The sequence below is a fragment of the Colletes latitarsis genome, chromosome 11, assembly GCF_051014445.1.
Source record: "Colletes latitarsis isolate SP2378_abdomen chromosome 11, iyColLati1, whole genome shotgun sequence".
NCBI lineage: Eukaryota > Metazoa > Arthropoda > Insecta > Hymenoptera > Colletidae > Colletes > Colletes latitarsis.
This window is the reverse complement of record NC_135144.1, coordinates 12,421,651-12,449,130: the sequence shown is the minus strand read 5'-3', so window position 1 is coordinate 12,449,130 and position 27,480 is coordinate 12,421,651. Positions and strand designations below refer to the sequence as shown.

The 27,480-nt window shown below is 35.0% G+C and overlaps 1 protein-coding gene across 5 annotated transcripts in view; it reads left to right on the top strand.

The window, feature by feature from the left end:
- LOC143348188 (nucleolysin TIAR) overlaps positions 1-27,480 on the top strand; it is a 647,185-nt gene that overhangs the window by 392,633 nt on the left and 227,072 nt on the right. The window contains exon 1 of one of the 5 annotated variants that reach the window (XM_076778159.1): positions 9,368-10,369. The exons of the other annotated variants lie outside the window; for them this stretch is intronic. Within the exon in view, the coding sequence (XP_076634274.1) occupies positions 10,213-10,369 (157 nt within the window). The 5' untranslated portion in view covers positions 9,368-10,212. Of the gene's footprint in view, positions 1-9,367; positions 10,370-27,480 lie in introns of those variants that run through there. 5 annotated transcript variants of the gene reach the window in all.

Below are 27,480 nucleotides of genomic sequence, written 5' to 3'. Positions count from 1 at the left end.
AAGTTTAATATTGTTTCTTTTACAAATTTCTTTTATCCAGTGTTCAAGATTTCTTTAATAAAATTGTAAACGACGGGGAAAGAGGCACAAATTGTTTACAATCTCAATATATTTCGTAGATTAATTTTTTCTTTTATTTGAACGGCAGTTCTTAGTGCCACGAGTCTTGATTAATTTTCCAATTTCAGATTCATGCCGTATTTCGTTACACTGTGGGCGAACGAAAGAAATATCAGATATAAATTATAATTATAAAGTTCCAGTATCTTCCAAAGTGGAGAGAAAAAATTAAATTTAAAAATAAAATTGCATTTCAAATATTCCTTTCTGTTCATTTAGGGGTTTCTAGAAATACTAAACTTCTATTTAAAATATTTTTCAATATGACAAACGCATTTAATTAATTATACCAAGTATTAATGTACGTACGAAAATTTAAATCGATTTTTAGTAAAATTGTCCGTTTCTCGCATCCGGGCTAGGTTTTGCGTCAACTGAATCCATCGTAGCTTCGTCGTTGAACTTTATGGCTCCATCTTGCCGTGCTTCGTCGGAACGGCCAGTCACACTTTCCAAAGTTTCAAAGTCACCGTTGACACTTTGTCAGATTTTAAAACCTGTTCCCTGTACACTTCACGGACCTAAACAAATCACTGTCTTTTAACTTTAACCGTAGCGAGTGATCCTCCATTGGGGTTGTAACGTAAATGGTATTCGATTTTGTTCCACATTTTGCGTGCGTAAAATTCCAAAAAATGGACGGTAATTCATTATTGGGCTCGCGGAGGGGGGGTTCGAAAGAGAAAAAGCAGAGGAAAGGGGGACGTGAAGAGTAGATTGTATTTTGGCAGGCAGAAACCAATAGCTCATAGATTCTGTAGCAGTCGGGTACACGTCACCATGTATACCATCCGCATCTCAGTTTGTCTCCCCCTTCCATAGAGTCGACAACTGCTACGCCCACGATCACAAACGGAATTATTTATGAGTTTGAACATGAGCCAGAGCTCTTCCGCAAGCCACTAAGACGCTTCCCGACGTTAGTCGCATTCTCTGAATATCGGGATAAGACGCGGGCCGAGGTGATCTTACTACATTCTGGAATTTCATCATGATTCGAGTTAAATTAAAGATGCATAACGATGCACCGTTCGCATAACAAGTGAGCCCGCGTAAACATTTCTGCGATAACTTCCCCCTCGATACTCGAAATTTATTTATTCGTAAAGAGCCTCGTTTCTGGCGATTAATTCGGGGCAACGTAAATATCCGTTTAAAAAATTAATCGTCGATTCGGCGTTGCACGGCGAAGTTTACGTCTCAGTTTTTACTAACAATTTACTGCGTTTGATGTTTAAATAATGGAGCAATTCATTCGCTTGGCGCCAGAATAACATAATTTGTGGCCTCTGATGATTCTATTGTTACGAAATTAGCATCGTTTCTGTTAAAGTATGGCAATATACTTTGAACATGTACGGTAATTTCAAAACAGAGCTAAATCGAAAACTGAAACGAAAGTCGAAGCACGCTGTTGAAATTAATACTGGTAACGTTAAATTAATCTTTCGCGTATTTTGAATAGAATAATCGAATGTTCTATAATTATTCATACCGTTTAAACATTCATTAAAATTCATCGCAATTAACAAAATTCGTTCGCCGAAAGAGCGATTGATTAAACATTAACTGCCGAAATTCGCTTTGTAGCGAAATTAGAATCTTATCTGGTCTGCAACGATGATAATTGACGGATTACTTTCGTCGATTCTTTGACGATTAATTTTTCCAATCATTTTTTAAAATTTAAAAAAACCGAGCTTCCGGAGTATTTTCCGAAACTGCTTTTTTCATTCCTGAAATTCGGTTTATTTCTCGGTACCTGGTATCGAGTCGCTCTTCAGATTCGATGCTCGAACTAGAGAGCATTTTAGAATATTTTGTGCACAACATAGAAAACAGCCGCGGAACGCGGAATTTCAACGAGAGCGTAAAACTTTGTTTACATTCGCCGTAGCCATAAAAATCCTTGCCAGTCGCGAGACGTATGTTTCGTTGATGTAAAATGTGTATTGGTACCGGTCTTTTCGTCGAAAGCCTCGTCTATTTTGAAAACTCGACGCACATTGTACGTACTACACGGTATGCCTCTACCCAGATCCTCCGTGCTTGGTAATCTGTTTTTCAAACAAATCGTACATCCGCGATTTTGTTGTCGCTAGTTCTATTCTGCGTCTGCCCGTAGCGAAAGTAGTTTTGTAAATTAACCTGAGTAATGACGGGTGGAAATATTTTTACTACCAGCGGCGTGTTACATCGCGGTTCTCCTACGAAACGTTGTTCGGTAAGCGGATTTCCCTTGGCAAAGTACACGCGAGGCGCGTAATAAAATTTAAACGACTAATTATACGTAAATTCATTGCGCTAAGGCTGGAAATATACTCTCGCCGTGTAGATCATTTTGGACGAGGTTCGGTCGGTAGAAATTTGCTTCGAATAAACGTACGTAAACTTGAAATTGACAAAATTACGTCTGGCAGATCTGCGAACAGTAATTATCAAGTATCTGCTTGTAGCATAATTAAAAATACGGTCAAAAATAGATTGTTAATTGTATTAAAGTTTCGTCGTAGCTCGAAAGTAAATCGAGTCAATTTAATGTTGAATAAGGGTTCGAGAATTTACAGAAACCAGTTTTTATACGACGAAAGTGACTAAACATTTTATTTGAAAATCTTTTCAAGGAATTCGAATCGTTTACTATGGTTTGTTCTTTACGGTTCGCATGTTGTCTGATGTAATTCGAGTATTACAAAGCAAAGAAGAATCGAATTACAATGTTCAAAAGCACGCGTGACTGGAATGTCGCGTCGGCAGTTTGAATTTGCAATTTCTAGGGAAACATCTTTCCCGTAGCTTCTCGTCTTGCCTTGCACCAATGTTACCGAAAACGTAGCTGGGATCCCTTCGGTATTCGAACGGAGAGTAGCATTGCAATCACTATAGTTCGATCAGCCACCAGCGAGCGGCGCCACTTAATGGATAAGTAGATACGGATAGTATTAGGTCAGACGTGGCCCTCTGGGCCGACCCGACGCTGGATTATTGCTCTTGGCTCGCATGATAAAAGTATTAAAAATACTCCATAAAACGTGTAAAGAGAACTACAGACATCTACATGCTATTTTTATTAAATAATTCAAGTATATTTCTTAGCTTTTATTTTGTTTCGTCGATTTAATTTAATGCAGTCTTCGTACGAATATGTTCGAAAAAGTATTATCTTATTACGTTGTTTTTAGTTTGGAAGATAGGGAATATATTGAAATTGGGACGTAGCATTCCTATTTTCTTTGATAAGTTCCACAAAATAATGGGTAGCATTTTAATGTACTCAGAAAATTTATTTTGCACCAAATTTTAACGTGAAATCCACCGAATATTTTCACTGTGAAAACCGAAAACAATTACACTTGTTTTTCATGTTTTCTGCCTTTTTTCTATATTTCTACAGTGTTTAATATTTTCTCTGGAAACAACCACATATATATAAATTTTTAAAGCATCGATAATTTTGTTGTCACTTTCCGTTCGACGCTAAATAGGTAATAGTAACGTTTCGCGAATGGCAATATTAATATTGACATGTTATATTAGTATTACTCGAACATAAGCGGATAGTAATTAGATAAAATGCGAGCAATCACACATTAACTTCTGTAATTTTATACGGGTCTGCTTACATATTTAATTGAAACGTTGTGTGGACAAATTTAATATTGAACGTCAGTTTAAATGTTTTAGTAATACTTTTCAAATTAAAATTAAAATACCGTGTTTCTCCGTAAATTAGTTAAATAATATATATAAATTTTGATAGCAGGTTTCTTTGATTTGCAAACTGTGGATTTTTAAACATTTTAAAAGCTTCGCGAGCAATTTCATGCAAACAACCGTGACACAGCCCATTTAATGTAAATGGTTTTTAATATAAATTCGTAAAATTTATCCATCATCGATCGTCGATGTCAAAACTACAAACGAATTTAACTTCCTTTTTAAATTTATTTATTCATGTCCTTATTTTCAATAGTAATCAATTTCGAATTTAGACATATAGAAATTCTTTAAAGAAAGTCTCAAGTCATTAAACATTTTCAAAATATAAACGAACCTAACAAAAAGCCAATAAATTTACGAAAGCGAGAATAAATTAAAAATCAGTTACAGATTTAATTTTAAAATTACGAAGCCTCGTCTGGGAGTAGACTTGCAAGAAAAATAATAAAATTGGATCATTTTCTCCAGAACGAGATCGGAAAAATTAATACTTTTTTAATATCCATCCTGAGCCGTGGGCGTATTTTCGTCGAAATACGCGAGTCTGTAATACTGCATTAAAGTAAATATAAGAAAATATTCCTGTAAGTACGCCGTAGCTTCTTGACATACAATTGCAAGTAAAAACATTTTCTTCGAAAGTACTGGATTCCCTTTGAAAGTAAATTTATTCCAGTAGCAATGCCTTCAGTCGAAAGTTCCTGAAGAATATTGAAGATTCGACGATAAGATTCTTTCTACGCGGAGGTAGACCTGCTGCAGACACTGTGAAAGAGTATATTCCGTGTCCTTAAGGACAGGTTGCCCGAGGACTCAGGAGCAGATTTCGCAACGGATCTGAGAAATCATGCTCCCAGCCTTTACATTCATGCCCTCTAAGCTACAAAAAATTTTACTCCCATTGTGTCCCTTTACGTGACAAACTTTTTAAACGGAAATAACTCACGAAACTCACGACTTATTACTTTTACAGACAGCGAATAGAACACTCCCGATTTTACAGCTAATTTTCAGAGTTATTTTGATTTTATATGGAAAATAAATCAACGAACGATTTATTCGTCACTTCGCGAAATAAATTATTTAGGCAAAAAATAGCATTTAATTTTTAAATGAATCTGGTAAATATTCAGATTTATTGTCGCTCGTGGTGTAAATCGAATAGCACAGAATTATTTTTAAATAACAACAAAGCGCGGATTGTTCTGTGAACAATTTTACTTAGTTATTTTGTGGTCAATACAAATACTCCTGTTTATTGTTTACGTGTAAAACAAGTAATTAAATTTATTTATCGATTGAAAGTTTTCAGAGAGAACTGATTTCTAAAACCTTCGTGTGTTTTACTTTGTTGAATTAAAGAATACGTCGACGAAGTTAACGTCTGAGACACCCTGTGTGAATATTAAAAAGGGATAGTTCGTGAAACAGTGTATTTCTTTTGTTCTGTGTAAAAGCACCGCGCGTTTCGATGGATATTTGGATGTTTTATAGAAAATGGAAACAAATTGACAGTAACACATATTTTTTCTCGTTCTGACGCATCTGTAACCACTCTGAAGCAGTCGATAACTATCAGACGTGGGAAATAGCGCTGCCAATCGCCGAAAGTTCAAATATACGTAGAATATTCCGAGTGATGTGAATATTTCCAGGACATAATACGAGGCTTTTGCACGACAGATACCACTAAGCGAACGCGGTCCCTCGAAAGTAAAAACTCGCTTCGTACGTTGAAATTTTCCCCATACACACGTATCGATTTAAACATTCTACGTATGAACAATAATTACTAATAAAATTTTGCATAAATCTCCTACTTTGCAAGATACTCAGTTCTAGCCAGCCAATTTCAATTAGACTAAACAATATATCATGTGATAAGTTTATAAAGATGTTTTGACTATCTCAAATTTTCATTGTTATGTTTGATTTCCAATAGCTTCAAATTTTCAGAAATGTTTTATCAAGTTTCTATTTCTACTTGTTTTCGGTTCAAATAAAAAAATTTTTGCAAGAGAAATTCCATAAATTGTGTTAGCAATTATTAGTTTTCCCTAGTTAAAGCTAGTTTTATCTGAGATTAGGCTCTAACGGTGACGGTGTTTCGTTAATACTAGCTTATATTAATCAGAGCTAGTATCAACACTTCGCCAACAGCACGCTTTTCGTAAACTCCACGTAATAACGCGATTAAATCGTTGGAAAACTACGTATATGAATAATATTGAGTCAGAGATATCAAATTACGTAAATGTTTACGAATAATTTTTGTATAATTCTGTATATATATTTAAGAAGCGAACGATTTTATTTAACGAAAGCATTTAATCACATTCTGTTGACAAACTATTGTTAATTACTCGTGTATATTCCGCTGTATTTGTGTATTTGACGTAGCTGTAAAATAAATATAGTGCATGTATCCATATTCTGTAACAATGTCAAGTCTCAACCGAGAGACTTAATCCCTACTATAATAATTAACTTCATTTCTTATTATAATAAATACAGTTTAACGTAATAATTAGACTGTGGATGTTTATGCAAATGCATGTTTCTAGAAAATAGATAAAAGAGTGAAACCTAAATAAAAGTTTGTTTCATCGCTAGAGGTTCTTAATATATATTTTCTATTTTGCATATTTTGCACGTGGCGTATGTTTTAATATGAAACACAATTTTGGAACACACTGCATATGTCATATATATTTGTTGCATTTCTTTTCATAAAATTAATGCTTATATGGGCTTCTGAATATCTATATCAGTTAACTAATTCAACGTTTGTGTATTTATGTATTTATGTATCTCGTGTTTACCTATAGTCATCAATGATAACAGTTCATAGATGCTACGAATAGTATTAATCAGTAATTCTGAAGTATTTTTAGCAAATGGATTTTATGGAAACGACTTTTATGAGGTTAGATTGTTAAAGAACCTAAAATAATTAAAGCATGCTACTTCAGTAAATTTAAATATGCCCCAATCGCCATCAACCAACTCTTGACAATATTGGAAATATACTCGTAACATATTATAATTTAAATTATAATTGTTTATTACTATGTTTAAGTAATAAAATTATTTAAACATATTTTGAATATATGTTGCATATTCCCGTATATTTTGGCATATTTTATCGAAATAAACATCCCCAGTGTATTAATGATCCACAATATACACACTCGTATCCTAGAAATATTATTAAACAAATTACAATTATTACAATTTAAACTCTTTCCTTGCAAAATTAATCGTTACGAATCCATTTCTGCATCAAAAATTTATAATACATCGTGGGAACGTAAAATTAAATATTGATTGAATTCAATTTAAAGTCTGCACAAAACGGGTGTAATATAAAACAACCGGTTCTGTTTTTAAAAACGAAATAAAAGATACGGAGACGATTTAAAACGAACTTTTCAAAAACTAAATTAATAGTATAAAATACAGAGTATATGAAGTGACAAATTTAGATTTTTAAAATCAATTTAAAAGACAGTCCTTGTCAAAATTTCATCACTTCTCTGTGCGTGTATAACATAAATGAAATAGTATGGACTGTATTCTATTATTCTATTATATTCTTTAAACATATCTTTGACATTATAATGAAATTTCTTATTAAGATTGAATCGCTGTTCTATGCGTTTACAATAGGAACAAAATAGTCTTTCGAAATTCTATAGATTGGTTTCCCAATTTCTATTACATCCTTTAACATATCTTTAATATTATAATGAAATTTCTTATAAAAATTCCATCGTCCTTCTACGCCTTTCTAATGCAAATAAACTAATCTTTTGAATTTCCATACATCGGTTTTGCAATTTCTATTATATTTTACAGCATTCCTTGAATATTATAATAAAAATTCTTATAAAAATTTCATCACTATTCTGTGCGTTTATAACAGAAATAAAATATTTTTTTGAAATTCTATAGATTCATCTTGTATATCAATTATATTCTATAGCATTTCTTCGATGTTATAATGAAAATTCGTATAGAAGTTTCATCATCCTTCTACGCGTTTGTAACAGAAATAAACTAGCCTTTAGAGATTCTATGCATCGATTTTGCAATGTCTATTATATTCTATAGCATTTCTTCAATATTATAATGAAAATTCGTATAGAAATTTCACATAGTTTGTAACAGAAATAAACTAGTCTTTTGAGTTTCTATACATCGATTTTTCAGTTTCTATTATATTTTCTCGCATTTCATTAATATTATAATGAACATTCTTACGAAAATTCCATCTCTCTTCTATGCGTTTCTAATAGAAATAAAATAGTCTTTTGAAATTCTATAAATTCATCTTGATATATCTATTATATTCTTCAGCATTTCATCAATATTATAACGAAAATTCCTACAAATATTTCATCACCCTCTACTCGTTTGTAACAAAAATAAAACAGTCTTTTGAAATTCTATAAATTCATCTTGCTATATCTATTATATTCTTCAGCATTTGTTCAGTATTATAATGAAAATTCTCACAAAAATTTCATCATCCTTCTACGCGTTTGTAACAGAAATAAACTAGCCTTTAGAGATTCTATGCATCGATTTTGCAATGTCTATTATATTCTATAGCATTTTTTCAATATTATAATGAAAATTCGTATAGAAATTTAATCCCTCTTCTACTAGTTTGTAACAGAAATAAACTAATCTTCCTAGTTTCTAAACATCGATTTTGCAGTTTCTATTATATTCTCTAGCATTTCATTAATATTATAATGAAAATTTCATCTCTCTTCTATGCGTTTACAATAGAAATAAAGTAGCCTTTTGGAATCCTATAAATTCATCTTGCTATATCTATAATATTCTTCAGCATTTCATCAATATTATAACGAAAATTCCTACAAATATTCCATCACCCTTCTACTCGTTTGTAACAGAAATAAAATAGTCCTTTGAGATTCTATAAATTCATCTTGCTATATCTATAATATTCTTCAGCATTTCATCAATATTATAACGAAAATTCCTACAAATATTCCATCACCCTTCTACTCATTCATAACAGAAATAAACTAGCCTTTAGAAATTCTATACATCGACTATGCAATATTTATTATATTCTATAGCATCTCTTTAACATCATAATGTCAATCTTTTTAACAGAAAATAATCGTTACAAGTATTTCGACCACTGTGTCACTATTAACTCTTAATAAAATCGAAATAAAATTCGTTCCACGATTATCAACGCAAAGAGAATAAAACGACCAACAAAAAGAAAGGAAAATAGGACTCGTAAATGTTTGTAAAGGACGTTGCGCACTGGTGCATAGACCGCCGCATCGAGCAACCCTTTCAGCCTGGCGGCGAGCGAGCGACTGCTGGCTCGCGTCTTAACTCGTGCGATTTCGCGGACGCTCGGGAACGCCGGCGCCTCTGGGCGTCGCGACGGCGGGCGTCCAGGGCTGGCAGGCTGGCAGGCAGGCAAAGGCAGGCGTCCCTTCGCGCTCTCCCCGCCAGACGAGTTCCGACTCTACGCTCGGCCGGACGTGACGTAACGCGCGCAGCGTGGAGAGCGTAGAGAACGTCGTCGCCGTCGTTCTACTCGTCGTCGACGTCGCCGTTCCTCTCGACTTTCTCTCTCTCTCACACACACACACACTCACATACACACGCGCTCTCTCTCTTTCGTTCTCCCCCTCCCCCGGACCCCTCTCTCGACGCCCCCGCGACGCAAACACCTGTACGTCGAGATATCCGCTCTACTCGATGACGTTTCCCCGTCGCAAACCGGTCGAGTGCCAACGATATCGGTCGTCGCGACGCGCGTCGCCGTGTCGCTCCGTCTAGACGCGCCGCGTGCGTTCTCCGGAAAGTGCAAGTGTTGAAAAAAAAAAAAAGAGAAAAGAAGGAACCCGCTGAAACCTGGAAGAACCAGGAACGACTTTTGTGAATTTATTGTGTGCTCTTCGTTGGATCGCGTCGGGATCACGTGCGATCGTTCCGGGATGCGGTCCCGTGGATCGTGAAACCACTGACGCACGATCGTGAAGTTTTTTGTCGGAAGGTGCCACCCCCCCGTACGCTGGTCGTGTCGCTTTACCGCGGGGAAGCCGAGTGGAGGAATTGCGATGTAAATGTCGCGAGGTGGAAGGCCGCGATCTTTGTGACGTCGCCAGATATCGAGACGATTGAAACCGATGCCAGGCCCGCGGGAGATGAGAGCCACCGATTGATCCACGGTCACCGTCGATCTACGCACGCCGCAGTGATCGCGATCAGCGCGAGAATCGCCTGTTGTGCAGCGGAAGACTAACCCTCCACAGTCGCGTGACGTATCGCCGAAAGAGAAGCTCGCCACGGCGACGCAACAGCGCCGAGAAGATGCTGACCATGTCGACGTTGATGATGCCCACCACCATGACCACCATGACGAACCCGGGCCCCATACCGGCGCACAGCGTGCCCCAGAAGATCGAACCGCCTAAGCTGACCGCGGCTGCCACGCTCACCCACGCTGCAACGGCCACCAACAAATCAGGTACGGATTCATGGCCAAATTTTAATAGAACCCCTTCCCCCCGGAGACACGGAAACGATAATACTCGGATAAGTGACCGCCTTCCGTCCCGGTTAAGTGTCACCGCGCGATCCCCTACCAGTTTTTTTGTTTACGCCGGTCGACTATTCGCCACGTGGAACCGAAACCGCTAAGGGCACGCGCAGAAACCCAATTTCGGATGCTTCGAGGGTATTTTCTACTTCCGGTTCCCTCGATCCATCCCGTAAAATATCGACACACCGAGCCTGTTTCCCGTAAAAATGTTTCGACCCGCGACAAGGTGACGTTATTTACAGTGAAATAGTAAAAGTTCCATTTGAAATTTTAATGATCTTATCGAGCATTGAAAGTTGCCTCTCGTCGAAGAGATCTGTCGAATCAATTTTGCAGTCTGCTTCTACGGACGTCGCGTCTGAAGCAACCAATTAAACTCCGCGACGGTATTTGTTTACCACGGTATCGGGTTCTTTGACGATTTTAATACTTTGGTGAACTAGCGTAATATTGTATTTCAACTCTGAGCAAAGGAGACGCCGCGTGCGACCAGTATCGAAATTGGAATATGTAGATTTCGATTACTGCGAGTAATAGACCCCAAAAATTAATCGCGTTACTCGAGTTCGTGGAATACAGGGATTGATTACAATTTGAAGGAAATACATAGATAATAAATACATTTTAAACGTGTTTGATAGCTTGTTGAGTATTTTAACAGTGTTGAATTTTCTTCCCTTTGTTTGTATCTTTCGATTCATACTCCTAGCATACGTAATTTTGTGTTTCAAGACAAGTTCTCTTCCCATGTTTGTTATTTCACAAATATATATATTTACATTTACAATGAGTCAATTTTAAACATATCTGTTTTAAACGTGCTCGATAGTTTGTTAAGTATTTTAACAGTGTTTGTTGGATTTTCTTCCCCTTCTTCGTATCTTTCGATCTATATTCGTAGCATACATAATTTTGTGTTTCAGCTCAAGTTCTCTATTTGTTACTTCACAAATATATATATTTACATACCAGTTTTAAACATATCTATTTTAAAAATGTTTATCAGTTTGTTAAGTATTTTAACAGTGTTGGTTGTATTTTCTTCCCCTTCTTCGTATCTTTCGATCTATATTCCTAGCACACATAATTCTCTGTTTCAGATCCCCAAATCCAAGTTCCCATATTCGTTATTTCACAAACATAGACATACATTTACATATGCAGTAACCCAATCTTAACATGTTCATTAGTTTCTTAAGTATTCCAACAGTATTAAGTTTTCTTCTCCTTCGTATCTTTCGATCCATATTCCTACAATTCGTAATTTTGTGTTTCATATCCCTCGAATCCAAGTTCTCTTCCCATATTTGTCATTTCAAATATTTTTTTCCTGATTCAGTATCGTCAGAACGAACCAAAATACCTCATATAAGTCAATTTTAAACATGTTTATCAGTTTGTTAAGTATTTTAACAGTGTTTGTTGGATTTTCTTCCCCTTCTTCGTATCTTTCGATCTATATTCCTAGCATACATAATTCTCTGTTTCATATCCCCAAATCCAAGTTCCCATATTCGTTATTTCACAAACATAGATATATACATTTACATATACAGTAACCCAATCTTAACATGTTCATTAATTTCTTAAATATTCCAACACTATTGAATTTTCTTCTCTTTCTTATCTTTCTAATCCGTAATTTTGTGTTTCATATCCTCGAATCAAAGTTCTCTTCCCACATTTGTCATTTCAAATATTTTTTCCCTGATTTAGTATCGTCAGAACGAACCAAAATACCTCGCATAAGTCAATTTTAAACATATTTATCAGTTTGTTAAGTATTTTAACAGTGTTGGTTGAATTTTCTCCTCCTTATCATTCTAATTCGTAGTTTGGTGTTTCATATCCTCGAATCCAAGTTCTCTTCCCATATTTGTTATTTCAAATATTTTTTCCCTGATATAGTATCGTCATAACGAACCAAAATACCTCGCATGAGTCAATTTTAAACATGTTTATCAGTTTGTTAAATATTTTAACAGTGTTGGTTGGATTTTCTTCCCCTTCTTCGTATCTTTCGATCTATATTCCTAGCATACATAATTCTCTGTTTCATATCCCCAAATCCAAGTTCCCATATTCGTTATTTCACAAACATAGATATATACATTTACATATACAGTAACCCAATCTCAAACATGTTCATTAATTTCTTAAATATTCTAACAGTATTGAATTTTCTTCTGCTTCGTATCTTTCTAATCCGTAATTTTGTGTTTCATATCCTCGAATCCAAGTTCTCTTCCCATATTTGTCATTTCAAATATTTTTTCCCCAATTTAGTATCGTCATAATGAACCAAAATACCTCGCATGAGTCAATTTTAAACATGTTTATCTGTTTGTTAAGTATTTTAACAGTGTTGGTTGAATTTTCTCCTCCTTCTTATCATTCTAATCCGTAATTTTGTGTTTCATATCCTCGAATCAAAGTTCTCTTCCCACATTTGTCATTTCAAATATTTTTTCCCTGATTTAGTATCGTCAGAACGAACCAAAATACCTCGCATGAGTCAATTTTAAACATGTTTATCTGTTTGTTAAATATTTTAACAGTGTTTGTTGGATTTTCTTCCCCTTCTTCGTATCTTTCGATCTATATTCCTAGCATACATAATTCTCTGTTTCATATCCCCAAATCCAAGTTCCTATATTCGTTATTTCACAAACATAGACATATACAGTAACCCAATCTTAACATGTTCATTAATTTCTTAAATATTCCAACACTATTGAATTTTCTTCTCTTTCTTATCTTTCTAATCCGTAATTTTGTGTTTCATATCCTCGAATCAAAGTTCTCTTTCCACATTTGTTATTTCAAATATTTTTTCCCCAATTTAGTATCGTCATAACGAACCAAAATACGTTGCAAAAATCGCGTTAATCTGGTATCGTTTCGTAGAAACACCGCATTAATCGAGACTTTAGCTGCGCGTCGTTTCGAAGACGGTACCGCAGTAATAACGTCGATATCTCGTAGTATTAATTCTTCCCCATTTGCCGACGCGGAGTTTTCGCGGCTCGGTACCCGACGGCCGAATAATTATCCCCCCGCGGTAATTATTAGCTAATAAATATTTACCGCGAGCCCCCGGCGAAACGGTTACAGCCTAATTAAAAATGTATAACTCGGTCGCGGGCTTAACAAAGTCGTGGAAAAAAAAAAGTTGGCGCGTGTCCAGGACTTTGTAGTCGCTATTCGAACGACGTTTTCTGCCAGAATCTTTCTTCGTTCGAGCGAAATCCCCTACTTCATACTTTAGCATTGCGTATCGCTTCGGAACGGTATCACGTTCTGTCGTGTAAGTGGCCTTTATTGAGCATTTCTTTCCCACCGTGCCCCGTCAGCGACGATGAAACCGTACAATCGTTCGTCCCGAACGAAATTATTTCGTTGGAACGCGTAATTCCGTGTTCCGGACCAGCGGTTCTCAACTCGCACCAGAATATTTCCTGGTAGCACGTGAGGAATATCAAATTTTTCAACGATACGTTAACAATCACGAACGAGCGTCAAAAGTGCAAGAAAATAAAAAATTACAGTCTTTCGATAGTTTGAGAAAAGGGGAAAAAAATCTTCGAACTGTAGAGATTTAAAAGTGTCTATCGTAACCTTTACTTTTAATAAATGCAATGAATTGGACCTGACGCTTAAGCTAAAATTTAAAAGGTACTCTAAGAATTTAAGAAAAGAAACGAAAAAGAGACTGTTTTACATAGACATAAAAAATATTTCTCTATATACAAATTTAATAAATGCAATGAATTGAACTTCAAGCTAAAATTTAAAAGGTACTCTCTTTCACTTGTACTCTAAGAATTTAAGAGAGGAAAAGAAAAATATTATTTTACATAGGCATAAAAAATGTTTTCCTATATACAAATATATACTACCTATACAGTGACACGTTATTTAATGATATATCGATTGGGTGGCTTTAGAACGTTCCTCTAACCACGGAACTGAGTTTTGAATAATAGGTTTCCAAACACCACACTGAAGGACTCCTTTATAAACTAATTTGGTTTGTCTATAATTTGGGGAAAAATTTCTTTTTGATGCGTATGTAGAATATGGACGAAAATTGAAAAAGGAACGTCTGAACTAATACAGTTGATCTTTCTTTCTCCTTATAATACAAACCGTAGTCAGTCTTCGCGCGGTCTGTGTTTAGTGTCGCCGCTCCGATTCTGTTGTTATTAGTGTAAGTCGAGTGTGGTAATTTTGTTGCCACGATTACAAGGATGACTCTACTTGCAAACTGCACTGCCATTGAATTTACATCGTGAAGTTGTTTAATGCACTGGTTTGTGGCGGTACGTCCTCCAGAACGCTATGCAATCGACGATACATTTTTACAAGGTGAAGCATAGTATTCGTGGGGACACTACATCCGTTGAATATTTCTCAAACATCAAATTGTACGTATAGAAGTGTCCCACCGTGTATAATCTAAAATTATACCAAGGTGTTATTAAAATAACTTACTAGGTATCTCGTGTTTGATAGCATCTGATAAGACGTTTAAAAACACGACTCACCTTTCTAAACAACGATTACTAAGTAAACAATTACGTTTACAAACATTTGTTCTTGCCTATTAATGAAATTGTTTCTCGAACGTAATTTTGCAATAGAAGATCGATAAAACAGCAATCTTTGTATCATCGTCGAAGTCGCTATTTTTACAAACAGAAAATTCACCAAGTTTTAGTATTTTTTTTTTTTTATCGCGTTCGCTACTTTCAACCCACCCACTGTTGAACATGATTAATGCACTGTGTTTCTACTATACTTGTATTTCCTCCATATGGCATTGAAGTAGGTTTCACTGTCGAGCAGCTTACCTGAGCACTCGATCACGTTCCGCGAAAAACATTATACCTCCGCTATTATTTCGAACTTCGCCTCCAGAGGGCCAGACAGTCAAATCGAGCCTGTGTGCAAAGGCTTATTTAAAAAATGTGGTTAAATATAAATAATTTCCCTTTTACAGGATGTTTTTTGATAGCTTGAAGTGTGTACGAAAACAATTTTTCTTTTGCGAAATCTTAACAAACACACGTGTAGCGAGCAAAGAGATACAAATTATCTTTATTTTGTTGTGATTTCTCTTCTCCAGAACCTATTTAGATATTTTAAACATAAAAATTTTAAATATGGCGCGTCAAATACGAAAAATGAAGGTTTTAAGATAAAAAATAACTTTCTTTATGAACCTCTTTTTTCTGATAATAAGAAGCTTTTACAGGTACGTGTTTCGATTCGATGCATAAAGAAACATTTTTTACACATGAAAGAAAAATTTCAGGTCAATCTGAATCTCTGTTTTTTCGCAATCACTGCAAAATAGAAGGAAAACAAGCTTTCGAGAAAAACGCGTTTAAAGTTTCGAGAAACTTTTGATTGCGGTAACTATTACATATCTCTTTTAAAAACTTTCACCAGAATGATGTGATGTTACAAGAGCTTCTTCAGAATCTGCACGTTGTTTTTTAATAATCTTTCTATTGATTCGGTTCTCCTTGGATCTATTCCTCGCATCTATTTTTTTCTAAATCCTTATTTTTCACTGGAACATTCATAAAACTTTGGCGTTTAATTTCTAAATAAAAAATCGATGTTCCTTTTTTTACGTTTTTTCAAATTAACATTTTGAAGATATGGTTCTTAAATATCGAGAAATTTTCAATAATAAAAGTTTTCTGTAAAATTTGTTCCAAAAAGAAGGATCCTAACTGTTCTATCGAAAATAAAAGAAAGTTATTGGATAATTATTTTTTACGATTAAAGTAATCCTAGATACTAAAATATAATTTTTTAGTAATCACTTTTTCATGAAAATTTTTGGGATAATTTAATTTTGGTTCACGTCCAAAGAACTAAAACCGTCCAAATCCGTTTCAAGCTTATTTTCTTTGATTTTCAATTCTCTGTATTTTGCGGGGAGAAATAATAGCAAATAACGATAAAGTTCGACCGTTCTTGTCGTAGAAATCGCGACTTACTGCTTAAATATTTAACGATGGAACAAGGTCTACACTACTCATTATACCTGCCAACATTAAATATTAAAATTGGGTAATTCACTGCAAACGATCTTATCACTTTACAACTACTTTTGAAATTATATTACTTGTACTCTGTTAGTAAACTTTACAAGAATTTAATATTTTCCAATTTCTCAAAGATTTCACATACTACACGTTCATTTTTTTCTAATCAAAATTCAATTATCCTTAACATTTCGTGCAATTTGGTTGCATTTCCCGTGTACGACGAACCTATTTTTTAATAAAATTGAGCAGCAGAGAAATATAAAAACGAAATTTGGTATTCAAATAAAAGTATTAGATAAAAAAAATTAAAATTATTAAAAACTACTGAGCATATTCTCCATTCTTTTAATATATTTTATTAAATGCTTTAATAAAGCAAACAAAATTTGCCAGTTCAGGGGATTTTTGAAATTTTAAACAAACATCTACGATTCATAAAGTTTTGGAACAAATAGATATTGTGTCAAAGCTTAGAAAAAGCTTAGAATCCACACTTACAGGACGAAATTTTCTTGATTTCATGAACATTTTTGACATCATGTAATAAAACCAAACCTTATAAGAAATGAAATACAACAATCTCCAGACTTATTAATGGATAAATAATTTAAAATGCCAAAAAATCAAAGAAATTTCGTATCAACGATATAATAGCTTCGCCAAAGGAAAGTTGGTTGTCAAATGAGAAGAGGTTTACAGTTTTTCATAAAATTCCATTATATGCTTAAAATATTGCTTTAAGTTGTAATACAAAACGAATATATAGGATAGCCTAATATACAGGGTGTTTGGCCACCCCTTTATTGATGGAGGCTTCGTTAAAAAGTTATTAACGTTTAAAGTTCCGCCAGTACTGAATTTTTTTCTCGAAAATACACAGGATTTCGGGGGTATATCTATTGAGTAAAAATGATTGTAATTGTCCCCTGCAATCGAAAATAATTTTTCTAGAACGATTTGAAATTTTTATTTTTCGTCGAAAAATTTACCCACCTTTCTGAATTTTTTTCTCTAACATGCGAAGGATTTCGAGGATGTGTCTATTGACCAAAAATGATTGTAATAGACCCCCGTAACTAAAAATAATTTTTCTAGAACGATTTTAAATTTTTCATTTTCGCCGAAAAATTTAGGCACCTACCCCCTATCGATTTTTCTTAAAAATTAGTTTTTCATTTTTAGTAATTTTGTTTGACGTCCTACAGAAAAGTTGTCTAATACTTTTTTGTAGCTATCCGTAAGCTCTACTTTCAGACTAAATTTCAATGAGATCCCTTCACTATTGTAGAAGATATGGCTGTTTGAAAATTGAACCATTTTTATGGGGTTTTTCTCATTTTTCGGGGTCAAGGAACAACTTTTCGAATATTTTTGTGATTTCTACATATTCTGCGCTGAAATACGCGTCGTTTGCTTTTTGAAACATTAAAATCGGCCAATCCGTTCAGAAGTTATGACGTTTTAAAGATTCGCATGAGATTTCAGTGAAACATATCAATGGTATGGTCAGACATGAAATTTTCGGTAAGGAATTTTTTTCTTGAAACTGAGTAGGATTTCGGGGGTGTGTCCATTGACCAAAAATGATTGTAATTGACCCCTTCAATCAAAAATAATTTTTCCAGAGTGATTTGAAATTTTTGAATTTAATTTTTTAATAACTGTTTAACGAAGTCTTAATCAACAAATTGATATTCTTAATTTTCGTCTTATTTTGGCTTCTAGAATCTTCCATTAAAATTTTTCCCAAGGTTGGCAGAACGCCCTGCATATGTCGTGATCCATTAGAAAGTTTTTATTATCGAAATTCATGTTACTTCACGTTGAATAAATAAAATTACATTAGCCCTAATGAATACCTAAATTTAATCGATACGAAGAATGTCATCGAAAACACAAACGAGCGTCTGGTTGGCGTTGACGTTTGGATGTGCCTTTGAAGGTAGTCGAGTTGGTTGTTTGGATACCGGAACGTTTAAAAAAAAAGAAATGTACATGAAATTAAAAAATGTAAATGAAAAGTTAAAAGAATTCCTGCAAAGGATTCATCCGTTTTCGTTGAGTATTCTTGCTCGTTAGTAAAGTGTGTGTTCCAGTTATTGAGTGGATCGTATATTTAGTTAAAAGTCTCAAACACAAATGAAAAGAGTAACAAGACAAAGACTTGATAGCCCAAGAGCAATGGTTGACGAAGTTGTTTCTCCAACATACGTATATATTTTTAACTAATTTTATTTTTTATAATCGCCAGAAGTCTTTGTGCGTCTTCTACAGAAGGGTTCGAGTCGTTGGCTAGATTTTCAACGTCCCTTCGGAGGGTACAGTCGAATACAAAGGGTTAAAAATAAGTTTTTTACCGCGTTTGGTATGTAATGGGCCGACTGTGCGGCGTACGGAGGCGTGTTTATCCACGTATGTGTAATCCAGAACGCGGAATACGTGGAGCTGCCAATAGGGCAATCCCTAGCCGTGCACACTTAGCACGTACTAACTGTAGTTACCGTTACATCGCAAGTGTACGTGTCGTGGGAGCGTAACAAGGGCGCAAGTCCCGGCGTCGTGCCACTTCGCCACGTATACTACCTGCGTGGCATGCACGTTAGCTACGTAGGCAAGTGGATGCATGGAATTTATCGAAGACCACCAGACATCACGGCATTTGGCCCCGTATCGGACTCCGGCGCGAATCAATCCCGTTAATTACTTAAGGATTAAATACTGGCCCTGAGCCGACGGCGAAACCGTCGAAAGACGAGCTTACGACTTCCCCTTTTTACCGCCATTCTTTTTTTCCCCCCCTGTTCCGTAGTCCTTTTCACCCTCCGACGCTTCGAACACGTATCTCTGCGACGCACGCGACCGATCGGTTCTCGCTTCGACCCTCGATTGTTTTGGCTCGAGAAATTTGTTATTGAAACGCGTAGGAACAGACCTTGTAAAGTTTACTTGTAGTTGGCTAAAGATTTTGTAGTTTTTCTCGTAAAAAATTCTTAAAGAAATTATATTTTTGTCTGCTACATAGTTACTCACGTTGGTATTTGGAAGTTTTTTAACAGTTTGAATTTACCTTGTTTACTTAGTTCGAATTAAAATTACCAGGTAATTTTGAATATCGTGTTCTACTGCTTTGTGCACTAATGGGGTTCGTCATTTATTGAATACAGGGTGTTCGGCCTGGGAAAAATTTTAATAGAGGATTCTAGAGGCCAAAATAAGACGAAAATTAAGAATACTAATTTGTTGATGGAAGCTTCGTTAAAAAGTTATTAACAATTAAATTCAAAAATTTCAAATCGTTCTGGAAAAATTATTTTCGGTTGAGGGGGTCAATTACAATCATTTTTGGTGAATACACATACTTCCGAAATCCTACCCACTTTCGAGAAAAAAATTCGAGTAAGTGTTCAAAGTTTTGGGTGAAAAAAAAGACTTTCGAATCGTCTTGGAAAAATTATTTTTAGTTGCAGGGGTAAATTGCAAGCATTATTGGTCAACAGACATACCCCGGAAATCCTACTCAGTTTCGAGAAAAAAATTCCTTACCGAAAATATAATTTCTGGCCAGAAATGTCTGCCCCAATTTTCATGCGAATCTTTAAAAGGTCATAACTTCTGAACGGATTGACCGATTTTGATGTTTAAAAAAGCAAACTACGTGTATTTTGGTGAAGAATATGTACAAATTGTAAAAATATTTGAAAAATTGGTCCCTGACCTCGCAAAATAAGAAAAACCCCATAAAAATAGTCCAATTTTCAAACAGCCATAACTCCTACAATAGTGAATATATTTCAATGAAACTTTTTTCTGAAGTAGAGCTCATGGGTACCTACAAAAAAGTATTAGACATCTTTTCTGTAGGGTGTCAAACAAAATTACTAAAAATGAAAAAGTAATTTTTAAGAAAAATCGATAGGGGGTAGGTGCCTAAATTTTTCGACGAAAAAGAAAAATTTCTAATCGGTCTGAAAAAATTATTTTTAGCTAAGGGGGTCAATTACAATCATTTTTTGTCAATAGACATACCCCCGAAATCCTACCCACTTTCTAGAAAAAAATTCGAGAAGGTGTGAAATTTTACGACGGAAAAAAAAAAATTTCAAATCATTTTAGAAAAATTATTTTCGGTTGCGGGAGTCAATTACAATCATTTTTGGTCAATAGACATACCCCCGAAATCTTTCGCATTTTCGAGAAAAAAATTCAGTATGGTCGGAACTTTAAACGTGAGTAACTGTTTAACGAAGTTAAACATCAACAAATTGGTATTCTTGATTTTCGTCTTATTTTAGCCTCTAGAATCCCCCATTAAAATTTTTCCCAGGGGTGGCCGAACACCCTGTATATAAAATAATGGCGATTCACTGCATATGGAGAAAAGCTTGTTTAACTGGGTAACAGTAATTGAGAACTATAATTGTAATAATGTTTTCAAGCAGTACTTTTATTTCAATATCCAGCAGACTTGAATCTTTGTTATAATTTAATTTATTAAGAGATTTTATCGTATTGGCTCATTTGCAAATTTAAAAATCGTAATAGAATTGCTCCTTCGTTAATAAAAACCTGACAAATTAAAAAATCGAAACTCGTATTCGTACACTACGATAGTGATTCGCTACAAATAAAGAAAAACTTGTTTCATATTCACTTGGTTTTTAAATAAATTAATTTTTTGATACATTGAGATACTTAAGGGATTATGTTTGAATAAATTAAAAAGAAATATTGTCAACAATGAGGCCACGTTGGATACTCCAGTTTCCATCCGATCAACGAAGTTAAGCACTATTGGGCCGCTTCAATCCTAGGATGGGTGACCGCTTGAAAAAATACCATGTATATTTCTATTAATCTACCTCTCTATCGATTATTGTAATTGTGCATTACTTATGCATTAATATTAAACAAATTACTTTGTAAATAGAAATAGTACAATTTTATATTAAACAACATTTCTTAAAAATAAAAATGAATTCATAAAGAACAAGTATCTTTTCATTTACAGTGCATCGCCATTATAGTATACAAATACGAGAGGAATTTTGCATATAGAAAAACATCTTCATGAAAAATCTGAAACATTATTTCTATATATTTATATTATAAACAAATATTCTAAACAACTTTTCTAAACCCCCTCTCCCCCCTCCCACGCTGTTCACATAGTTCTGGGGCATCTGAACGCGACGCAGCTAAAGTGCTCGTAGGCCTGTTTGCTTGCTCAATATGCTATAATAGCGACGAAACGTTATTAGCACGCGAAATTCGTATAAATGAAATTCAAGAACGGTAGTAATCCACATAATTGAATTCCGGAAAGCGTGAGAGAGGTAAAGAGAGAAAGAGAAAATGCTCGTCTCAAAATGTGTCAGAAAATAGCGAGAAGTCAGAGCAGAAAGAAAAGTGGCTAGAACTTCTTAATTTCTCGACGAGAATCTACGTTGTAAACGTAAAATTGAAGTCTTCGTTTGACCGAATGGCGCCCTTTGAAGGGAAATTCGCGGAGAAAACAATTAAAGTTGATAAGCGTGAAATATCTGAGTGAAATTAGTAGAACGACAAAGTGTACGGGTAACGTTAATTACAAAGTAAATTGAAATCTCCTGGAAAGTACAATGTCGTGGCGTAATTGATGAAAAAACAGCGTTCTTTGAAGAAACTGTTGTATTCTGATTGTTACCTGCACATGTTCGAGTCACTTTATAGATTATCGGGAGCTTTCTGTGATATTAACAATTCCTGATGTACTACCGGCTATGGTTCTTCAAGTCTGCCACGAAATTGATAAGCAAAAGTTTTTCGTTTATCGAAAAATGATAAAACTCATAAATATATCATAGCAAAAATTGTAGTCGAGTCTACAAAACTTGAGAAAAATAGTAAATTATATTTCTTTTTTTAATTTATTTAAAGATACTTTCACTACTGTGGCTAAACGAAAACATACCCAAAGTTAGAAAAACGTAATATTTCACGCTAAAATAACCCTCTAAGTTGACGTCTATACATTCTTTTCTTTTTGTTGACGGTTAAAAGTCTTGTAATTCTTTTGCGTCCGTCATAATTTACGTTCATCGAAAATAAAATTATATAAAATCCTTCCAGACATTAACAGATATTGGAAAAGTCAACAATGTTTATAAACAATCAAATTCCTAGTTATTCCACTGAAAATTCGCTATAAATCAGAACCGAAATTAAATATGACGTTTGTACGAACTTATTCTTCTCGTTTTAATTACTAAATTCATCCCTGAAGTGGATATTACGGAACACCGTGTATATTACGCTGCGATCGAAAGGGACAATGCCATTTTTGAGGTCGTCACTATCCCCCGTCTGTTGTTGTACGTTTCTGAGGGACTCCGGGAACGGTTGGGAAATATCAGCTAACTTTCTCTGGAAAATATTCCAGCCGTACTGCTCTCAATGGCAATTGACGCATCGCGAGCTCACACACAACGGAAAAAGGGACTGTTGTACTCTACTTTATGGGCCGGTTTCCTCGAACAAGGGACTGTTGTGCAATGTTCCCTCAGAGTCTTCTCGTGGCTGAAACATGTAGGCTCTGCACAATCGGGAAACCTCCCTGAAATTATTACTAATATTTCCTTTTAGATTCACGATCTTGAATACATCGAAGAAACCCAGATCAGATAATTCGTATTTAATAAAAACACTCATTGTAGTGCTGTGGACGTCGTCAAAGTACACAAATCTTTATTTAGTGCTCATAAAACGCAATAGTGAAACGAAATATTTGTATACTATAATGGTGATTCACTATGAATGAAAAGAAACTTGTTTTTTATGAATTCCTTTTTATTTTTAAGAAATGTTTAATATAAAATTGTATTACTTCTATTTACCAAGTAATTTGTTTCTTTCATGTTAATGCATAAGTAATGCACAATTACAAAATCGATGGAGAGGTATAATAATAGACAATAGTATACCAAACAACAAATACACGTGGTATTTTTTCAAACGATCACCCATCCTAGCATCGAAGCGGCCCAATGGTGCTTAACTTCGTTGATTCGTGGCCTCATTGTTGACAATATTTCTTTTTAATTTATTCAAACATAGTCCCTTAAGTATCTCAATGTTTCAAAAAATAGATTTATTTAAAAAACAAGTGAATTCATATGGAATAAGCTTTTCTTTATTTGTAGTGAATCACTATTACAGTGTACGAATACGAGTATTTTGATTTTTTAATTTGCAGGCTTTTATTAATGAAGGAGCGATTTTATGACAATTTTTAAACTTGTAAATCGACTTTCGACCTGACATAGCCAATACGATAGAGTCTTTTAATAAATTTGATTCTGTTTGACATTGAAATAAAATAAACAAGCTTTATCGTCATCTATAGCAAATCACTATTATAGTGTAGGAATATGAATGGTTGTAACTGTAGTTGATGTCGAACAGTTTTGATTTTTTAATTTATCAAGTTTTTCTAGGTGCAATTTTCGACATGTCATATAATAAATTTGATTCCGTTTGACATTGTAATAAAATAAACAAGCTTTCTCTCCAACTACAACAAATCACCATTACAGTGTACGAATACGAGTAACCCAGTGTAGATCTCAACGTGGTCGAAAATCAGTGGGATAAAAGGTGGACGATCGCGAAATCCACGTACGAAGAAAAGAGGCAGCAATTTTTGAAAATGGAACAGAAGTCGACAATGACTACGCCGACGGGAAAGAGGCCGACGACGAAAGCGGAGGCGATGGATGGCTTTAGCTTCGGTTTCCTGACGAGGTTACCGAAGTTTCGTCCGCAGATTCAATTTTAGTTGGCGCGCCAGCCCGCGCCACCACCATTCGCGCCGCTGAATGCCACGTAGGTACCTTGCAGGGGTGGTTACCAGCCCCCGTCTTTCTATATTCACCCTTCCAGAGCCAACCACCCACACCATCCACCCCCCCTGTCGCCGGCCTCTTGCCAACGGGGCTGCTTCGAGGCCACTTTATGCAGCTCCTATTAAGTTTTCGCGTTTTCCGCGCCTTCCACCTGATTGCGGCTTGTTTCGATCTCTTGCGTAGGACTGTCTCTCCCTCCCTCCCCCTCCCCCACCGTGTGTGACAGATTTATCGACGCGACTCTTCGTTCCGAACGAGCTCGTTCGTTACCGCTGCTCGCGGATGCATTTAAATTCGATTATAAATTAATTACCGCGGCAGCCAGTTTACAGTAACCTTCAATATTGAGTGCTGATCGCGGATCCCGAATCCGATATTCTATTGTAACAACTGTTACCGTTGTTAATTCTATGGACAATTGCTGTTATTAATTGGCACAGAGCGCCGGACGCCGGGGTTTTGGATCAAATTGAAGCTTCCAACGGGAGTATTATTTTACGCTCGCGCTGTTTGTTTTCCAGCCGTGTTCAACCTACGTATTTGTCGCCTTCTTAGCCAGTAATTTCAACCCCTTGGCGCACGATTTAATTAGAAGCCATTTTTCAAACGTGTACCGTTTCATTTTAGTCAAAGTTTTTTTGGTACGTGCAATGCTCGCGAAAAGGAACAGGCTTGGTCTGCGAGTATTTCACGAATGCAATCGTTTGTTGATTTTAACGTATTAGACTTCATGGCGAGTGTTGTGAAATTTAATATAAAGAAAGGGTTAAATACTATTCCTGAAATTGTCTTTCACCATCGGTTCCATTATCAAAACCAGAAAGTTTCTCGGCAAAATAATTTTCAGCTTTTTTCATTGGAAGATTCTGAATTGTGTCTGAATGTACAGAGTTAGCACAGAATATTCAGCAATTTTTATATATCGATGATACACTGCAAACAATATTTATTATATAATAACATTTTCAGTTTGCAGGAATATTCCTTTAAAAAGAAAACTCAAATTCTTCATTGGAGAAAAGCGTTTGGGCAATGTTTATCATAGCTATTTATTAAAAGTCCTAAGAGAACTCGAATTCTGTATAATTTTCAAGAAAAGAAAAGAAACTGATACTTAAAATGTTAATTAATAAAGTTTAAATACAATAATATAATAGTTCCAGTGGTGGATACTTTTTTTATGACGAATATTTTGTTGCAATCCGTTTGCGTGGAAGCGTGCAATTTTTATGAACACAGATTAAACAAGTTTCTGGAGAATGCTCCAGCCGCTTGGAACTAAATGATCGAGAAGCAGTCACATTTTACCGCACTGTTATCGATTCGCATATTTCGAGGCAGCTGCACATAACCCACATACGCGACGAATTACCGAGTTTGATAAATGTTTAAAAACAATTTCATTGATCAGGTTGTCTGAGAGAAAAAAAACGACCTTGCACGTTTTCACGATAATATCTAAAAATATCGTGACTATGTTCTCTCGAGCTATAGAGTAACTGATTGCCAATAGCCTTACGCTGTCACGGAAAATACTTAACCCCCCGCGAGTTGATCTCACTCAGTTATTGAATTAATAACGCGTCAAAACGAACTATCAATTTTCCATTACTGGTCAGCTGGAAAACGGCAGGATGCTCGAAAGAAAATTTTTGAAATGAATTCGTTGCAAAAGCGTGAAATTTTGTGCAATAATTTGGCCCATAATCCTCGTCGCGACCCGTGTTTATCATGTTTACGATTCGATATTACCATACGATATTACTAATCACGTTAATAATTAATTTTTAAAACAAATTAATTCTCTATTAATTCGCCCGATTCTGTTTCGATACATATTTACAATAAATGTACCGTAAACTCTCCAAATATAATCAAATTCGATTCAAATTCTGTATACGCGATCTCGATGCTTACGATATAATAGTTGCAATGTTATTTTCCTAATTTACTATATTTTTATTGAGAGGAGTAAACATTGTATTAGTGTGGGGAAAAAGAATTTGCCTATAATGAATTGTGACCAATATTTCGTAGAATATACTCTCCAAATATAACCAAATTCGATTTAAATTCTGTATACGCGATCTCGGTGCTTAGGATATAATAGTTACAATGTTATTTTCCGAATTTGCTGTATTTTTATCGAGAGAAGTAAACATTGTATTAGTGTGGGGAAAAAGGATTTGCCTATAATGAATCGTGACCAATCTTTCGTAGAATATGCTCTCCAAATATAATCAAAATCGATTTAAATTCTGTGTATGCGATCTCGATGCTTACGATATAATAGTTGCAATGTTATTTTCCCAATTTGCTGTATTTTTATCGACAGAAGCAAACATTGTACGAGTGTGGAGAAAAAGAATTTGCCTATAATGAATCGTGACCAATCTTTCGTAGGATATGCTTTCCAAATATAATCAAATTCGATTTAAATTCTGTATACGCAATTTCGATGGTTACGATATAATAATTTCAATGTTATTTTCCCAATTTGCTGTATTTTTATCGAGAGAAGTAAACATTGTATTAGTGTGGGGAAAAAGGATTTGCCTATAATGAATCATGACAAATCTGTCGTAGGATATGCTCTTCAAATATAATCAAAATCGATTTAAATTCTGTGTACGCGATCTCGATGCTTACGATATAATAGTTGCAATGTTATTTTCCCAATTTGCTGTATTTTTATCGAGAGAAGTAAACATTGTACGAGTGTAGGGAAAAAGGATTTGCCTATAATGAATTGTGACCAATCTTTCGTAGAATATACTCTCCAAATATAATCAAATTCGATTTAAATTCTGTATACGCGATTTCGATGCTTACAATATAATAATTGCAATGTTATTTTCCGATTTTTCTGTATTTTTATCGAGAGAAGTAAACATTTTAGGAGTGTGGGGAAAAGGATTTGCCTATAATGAATTGTGACCAATCTTTCATAGAATATGCTCTCCAAATATAATCAAATTCGATTTAAATTCTATGTACGTGATCTCGATGCTTACGATATAATAATTGCAATGTTATTTTCCGATTTTGCTGTATTTTTATCGAGAGAAGTAAACATTGTACGAGTGTGGGA